At 53.6% G+C, this 6,126-nt stretch overlaps 1 protein-coding gene across 1 annotated transcript in view; it reads left to right on the top strand.

Moving 5' to 3' along the window:
- Positions 1–383: 383 nt before the first annotated feature.
- VEGFA (vascular endothelial growth factor A) overlaps positions 384–6,126 on the top strand; it is a gene marked incomplete at its 5' end in the record, with an annotated part of 9,101 nt that continues 3,358 nt past the window's right edge. The window contains 4 exons of the mRNA XM_010080763.1: positions 384–580; positions 2,339–2,415; positions 2,830–2,862; positions 5,647–5,718. Coding sequence (XP_010079065.1) covers positions 384–580; positions 2,339–2,415; positions 2,830–2,862; positions 5,647–5,718 — 379 coding nt within the window. The remainder of the gene's footprint in view (positions 581–2,338; positions 2,416–2,829; positions 2,863–5,646; positions 5,719–6,126) is intronic.

The raw sequence follows: 6,126 nt of genomic DNA, 5'->3' as shown, positions 1-6,126 counted from the left end.
GATCGTCTGCAGCAGCCTCAGGTGTTTTTTGGCTGAGCTAATATGCTTAGTGACAGCATATCCGAGAGTACAGGAGATAGCGGGGAAGGGCTTTGGGGAGGAGGCAGCTGTGGGATGCATCATGGTGCCAGGGAGGCAAGTAGAGAGGCTCTCTGGTCTATCTTGGCTCTTCCGTGAAGCAATGGTGAGAAGATACTGTCTCTTCCCTGCTTGATTAGTGTGTGTGTGTGTAGGGCAGAGACGAAGGACTTAGGCCTGCAAGACTGTTGGTGAAGAGTACAGGGTAGATGTGTTGCAACTGCCTGGCTCGTTTTAAGGGGCGAAGCACTAGACATTCTTGAGCTAAGTTTTCATTAACTTATTCCCTCCATTCCTCCTTTTAGTTATCAAATTCCTGGAAGTCTACGAACGCAGCTTCTGCAGGACAATTGAGACCCTGGTGGACATTTTCCAGGAGTATCCTGATGAGGTGGAGTACATATTCAAGCCATCCTGTGTGCCTCTGATGAGATGTGCGGGTTGCTGCGGCGATGAGGGCCTAGAATGTGTCCCTGTGGATGTGTACAACGTCACGATGGAGGTGAGGGCCCAGCTTGCAAGCTGGCATGCTTGGGTGGAAGGAAGCAAGTCAGACATCACAGCCACCCTGAGTCCCAGCTAATTCAGAGGAAGGGCAGCCTACTCCAGGGAACTGGAGATTGTTGAATCAGGAGGGCTCACCTCTCTCCTGACCCTTGTGCCCAGCATTACACCATGCGGGGTTAAAGGATGAGTTGCCCATGTCTGTTCAAGGCTAAGAGGAGAATCTGTTTTTTTTGGCTCTGATCTTGCTAGTGAACTAGGAGCATGCAAAGGAGCAATTCTGCAAAGGAGCACTTTATGCTTAGAGAACGTAAAGGAGCATTTGTGATGCTGTTATCTCTGAGGCCCCAAAGAAGATACTCCTTGGGCCCTTGCTCCACTTGAACTCCATGTTTGGTCCATGCAGCTGTTGCTCTGAAGGCAGCTGAGCAGGGCAAAAGGGGAAGGCCTGTCAGTGCTCTCTCCTGGAGGGCATGTGAGGTCAGCCTTTACAAACAGAGCAGGGGATTTGGGTCATTAGCTACATTGGCACAGCAGGGGTGGAAAGGGGCTCTAAGAAACACACTGCTTCAGTGTCAGTGGAAAAGCCTTTCTGCCTCTGGGCATCCTCCTCCTTTGTTTGGAGGCTACTGAATTCATTCCTTGGAAGGGAGGGAGATGGCTGTGATAGCAAAGGCTGGGCACGTGGGGAAGATGCAAACTCTGCTTTAGAGAGAATTGTCACTGTCCTTGACTGCCAGTCTGGATCCCATCTTGTGTCCACAATGGTGCTGGTGCCCATTACCCTTAACCCATAGCTCCCTCACCTACTTTTGTCCCTCAGCCCCTTGAATGGCCACTGTGAATATTGCCATTACTTTTTGATGTGGATGAGAGACATGCAGGGCTAAGTGATTAACCAGCAAGCTCTTTATACTTGTCATTTGAGGTGGAGAACCTGCCCTTCCATGCTTCCCCACGCTGCTTTTCCACTTGTGGGCTGCAGCCTGGGTCAGAGTGCACTAGCATGGTGTAGCTAGGGATGGTTTTCTTCCTGCTATTCCTTGCTGAATTACAGTTTTTGGCTGGTATGCCCGCATGCCTGTGAAGGGTCAGAGGCACCTGAGCAGATCTCTGGTGCAAATGCTAGAGCTAGTGGTCCAGCTAGGTTCTGGTTTGAGAGACTGTGACAATACACACGTAGGTTCTAATATAACTTCCTTGAAGGCACCTGAGGCTGGAGGATGGGCAACATCTGGCTCTGCAGGGCTGTTTTGAGCACAGACCACCAGATTTACTTTGTGTGTCAAGTCACTGAGGAAGTGAGATGTCAGCTGGGAAGGAATGGTGGCTTAGGGAAAGGGGTTTGCGTATGGAATTTTTGCTTTGGGCCTTTGCGTTAGACTGAAGCATGTTTCTACGTGAGAGCCGGCAGGATGCTCCATTACCGCCTCTCTAGCATCAACCAGGGATGGCTCAGGGAGAACCTTGCTATGGTGTTACGCCCTCTCCCATGCCTGTCTCCAAGGCAGTTCACCAGTGCTGGCACCTTGCATGCATGAGCAAACAGAGCTTTGGCACGAGCCTGGTATTGCCGCTTGCTTGTGATCAAAGGCCTTCCCTGACTGGGAGAACGGGGCCTCAAAGCCAGCTCACTGTGCCATGCTCTTCCCAGGAGCACCTGGGGTGCAAATGGTTCGCCGCGCAGCGGGCTGATTTGGAGCTGTGAATATAAATAGTGAATGGGCAGTGACCCTCTCTGTTTCTTTCATTCCAGATCATGAGAATTAAACCCCATCAGAGTCAGCACATAGCGCACATGAGCTTCTTACAGCACAGTAGATGTGACTGCAGGTGAGAATGGAGCAGCACTGGTTCCTCTTGCAGTAAACTTACTCTGAGCCGAGCCTTTTTTCTGCCATTGGGTTGGGACTGTTCTCCAGAGGCTTCTGCAGTCTTCTCAGTCAGTTTGCAGTGGAATGGCTGAGTCTGGGAAAAGAAGTCCTTTGCTGGCGAGGCTCCTCCATCTCTACGTATCACAGGTGGACTATGCTAGCCTGCAACATGGGCTCTTCTGGCACTGGCTGCCAGTGAGGTGCAAAAAGAGAGCAAGCACTTTGAGAAGGACTACTTAACCTCTGCCATGGGCATCCTGCAGTGCCAGCTGTACATGTCCTTCCCTGGACTTGGCAGGAACTGGGGATAATACTGGAAGCATGTGTTGTAAGCTCCCTTCTAATGATGCCTTTGTTCTCTCTTCCCCCACAGACCAAAGAAAGATGTCAAAAACAAACAAGAAAAGTAAGTGACATGCCTTTCCTCCTTTCTCTTTTGGTGGTTGGTTGGTGTTTCCTCTCCCCACTGCCCCTTGCCCTTTTCTTTGGTTGGAGATGCTCACTTTGAGAAGGTGTTTTTGGAAATGGCATATGGTAGTGCATGGGGCGACGCTCTGAATCCGTTCCAGGTGGGCACAGAAACCCAGATCTGATGGTCCTTCCTTCATACCCCAGACCTGGAGCTTGCATGACCCACAGCCATGGCAGTCATTCCTAATGCTTTATCCCGAGTCAGGGAAGTCCCGTCGTGTGTGTCCTACCAGAATGGATTCAAGGTGCAGCCTCCATTCTCCCTTCCCTCTTTCTGGGGTGTTTCTGGTTACTGCAAATTGCTGCCTTTCTTTATTATTAATTTTTTTTCTTGCTGCTTGAGTGAGTACTTGCTGGCTTCTTTCACAGCAGCTTGGGTAGGAACTCTGCTTGGCTACAGGGAGAGGTGGCTATAGAGACCTGTTGCAGGCAGGACTGATGCCAAGTGGGATGTGATGCTGGTCTTGGTTGGTTGGGGGCCTGGGAGGGTATAAAGGGAGGTGGATGTCCTAGCCGGGTCTTGGCGGAGCCTTTCATGAGAGTTTTTTTCAATCTGATGGATTTACTCTGGTGACCTGGAGGAGGTTAAGGCGCAACCTTCCTTTTCCTTCCTCCTCAAAGTAAAAAGGTTGTGAAAAGTAGAGATACAAGCTCTTGTCCTGCGGGAGTTGCAGGGATGATCACAAAATGTGGAATAACATCAAAAAAAAAAAAAAAGAGTGACCTCTCTGGGCGAGAGGGTCAGCTGGACTGCACATGGCTGGGATAGCGACTCTGCTGTTTAGAGGTGCAGAGCTGGAGAGGAAGGGGGGGAATACTGGGAGATGAGGCTGAAACAGACAGAGAGAGCAAGCGGGAGAGTGAGAGAACTTCTTTCACCCCTCTCCTGGTGGTTGTGTTATTTCTAGCTGCCTTCCAGCCTCTCCTCCTTCCCCTGCAGATCTGCTCCTGGCTGCATCGGGCTGCGTGCAGCCAGCACTCCTCTCTGTGCAGGGCTGTGTTGGGGACGGTCGGTCTGCGTGGCTCTGTGGTTTGAAGATGTGTGAGAGTTGGGTCTGTGTGAACTCTGGTGAGGATGGGGCGTGGGTGAAGCAGCCAGCCCGGACTGTGTTGCATTCCCTTTCCTGTTCTAACAGCACCTTGCCTGCTCTTTGCTGGTTCTGCATTCCCCGGGGAAGGAAGGGAAGGGATGGGAGAGATTGGTGTGCTTTGATTTGTGCTGGATTGAAAGTCCTGTTATATTGGTGCCCCTCTCCTCCCTTCAGGTCGATTTTCTTCCCCTCACCGCCTCCCTGTGACTCCTGACATGTAGGGCAGAGGCTGGGAGCGAGCTGATGCTCTAACACTCGTTCCAGTGAGACACCTTGAACGGGGCCTGAGAAACACCTCTGTTGCTTTCCCTTTTGTCCCCTCATTTCCCCTTGACAGCTCCCTCCCGAGGTGGGCCGTGCCAGGGAAGAGGGAGCCTCTGCTGAACTGCCACAGTGCTGCAGCTCACTTGCCTGACAAGCCCTGGTGCTTTGCCTAGGGCCTTCTCCTTGCATGTCTCTCCCTTGCTCCTGTGCTAACGTGGCTCAAGGAGCAGCGCAGGCTCCAGCCTCCCTCTCTCCCTCCCTGTGCTGTCACTGGCCTGCAGGGATCCACAGTTAGCATCCAGGCCAGCACGTCCTGGCCCCTGCCTGTTGCAGCTCCTGCCCAAGAGTCAGAAGGAACTGGTGAATTTTTCAGAAGAGAGTCAGTGCTTTGGCTCTGTCCACTCTTCTGTTTGGCAGAGCCACGTGGAAGGCGAGGGGAGGGAGGGAAAGGAGGGATGATCTGAAAGCTGCTTGCTGGTTATCTCCTGGGTGTCATAACTAGGTCGGGCCTTCCTCTTTCCCCTTCAGGACTCAGGATGGAGGCTGCCAGAGGGGATAGTAGCCAACATCCAGCGAGGTCTCCTGGAGTCCTCCAAACCCCAGACAGGAGGTGGGGTGGGTGAGCAGAGCCTTTGGGCTAGAGAGCCCTCTCCCACATGGCGCTGCTGCATAGATGAAGTCTGTCCCCTTGTCCCTGGGGTGCTGAGGCCAGGCCCCCTTTGCCCCCATCCCAAGGCAGGATTGCCACCAGCCCTGCAGCAGAGCTGTTGGAGCTCGGCTGCCCCTCCCGGGCCCAGTGCCAGGCAGTGTACCAGGTCAGAGGGGGTTTCCTTTCCCGTGGGGAGAGCCCCTCCGCTCAGGTTGCCTCTTGTCAGTCAGCGTGCGCCCACCTTTGTCACCTGGAATGGTTGTCTGCACTCACTGCTGTTGCGTGATGCTTTCACAAAGCTCTCTGTTCCTTCCCCCTTCCCCCCTGTCCCTTTCCCACTGCCCCTCTCTGGAGGGGGCCGGGGTGCCCCTCGGAGGCTCCAGCAGATCCACCTCTGCTGGCAGCAGCCCCGCTGGAGGTGGTCTCTGCCGAGTCCGGGGGCGTTGGCTTGGCTGTGGGCAGGCTGGTTGTGGTGCTGGCAGGAGCGCAGGAGGGCCGGTGAATGTGTGTGCGAGGTGAAGATCTGTGCTTCGGCCCCGGGACTTGCCCTCCGGTCCTGCCTCATGTGCTTCCCCCCTCCCAGCAAGGCACATGGCTGTATTTTTTTTTCTCTTCTTCCTTGCATTTTCTTCCGTTTTCTCTCTCTCTCTCCCTTTCTTTCCTTCTCTCTCTCTCTCTCTCTCTCTCTGTTTTTTTTTTTTTGTTTTTCTTCCAGAAAATCAAAGCGAGGAAAGGGGAAGGGTCAAAAGAGAAAGCGCAAGAAAGGCCGGTACAAACCACCCAGCTTGTACGTTTGTGTCCTCTGCTTGTAGACTCTCTTCCCTCTCTCTCCCCCCAAACCAAACCGCCTGCTTGCTGCTCACTCAAAATCTCACCCTCCCCTCCCAGTCACTGGTGGGCTGCAGATCCTGCAGGGGCAGCACTGGTGGTGGCACCGCTCTGACACCGAGAGTGTCTCAGGGAAGGTGGCTTTAGCTTGCTTGGCTCTCTAATCATCAGTGGCGACCATTTTCCCAAGGCACAAGAGCGCGGGTGGGTGGGCGAGCGCCCTGCACCTATTTTCCACGCCTTCTGGTTGCAGCTCTGTCATCTGCTTTCCCCCACTTGTCTCGTGCCCTCACTGCTACGATGACTGGTGACAAGCAGGCTGGCATCTGCCGTGCATGTGTACGTGTGTGTGCGTGCGCGCGTGTGC

Source organism: Pterocles gutturalis, unplaced genomic scaffold (genome assembly GCF_000699245.1).
Source record: "Pterocles gutturalis isolate BGI_N339 unplaced genomic scaffold, ASM69924v1 scaffold37494, whole genome shotgun sequence".
Lineage (NCBI taxonomy): Eukaryota > Metazoa > Chordata > Aves > Pterocliformes > Pteroclidae > Pterocles > Pterocles gutturalis.
The sequence above is the reverse complement of the archived record's forward strand: the minus strand, read 5'-3'. Positions and strand labels throughout refer to the sequence as shown.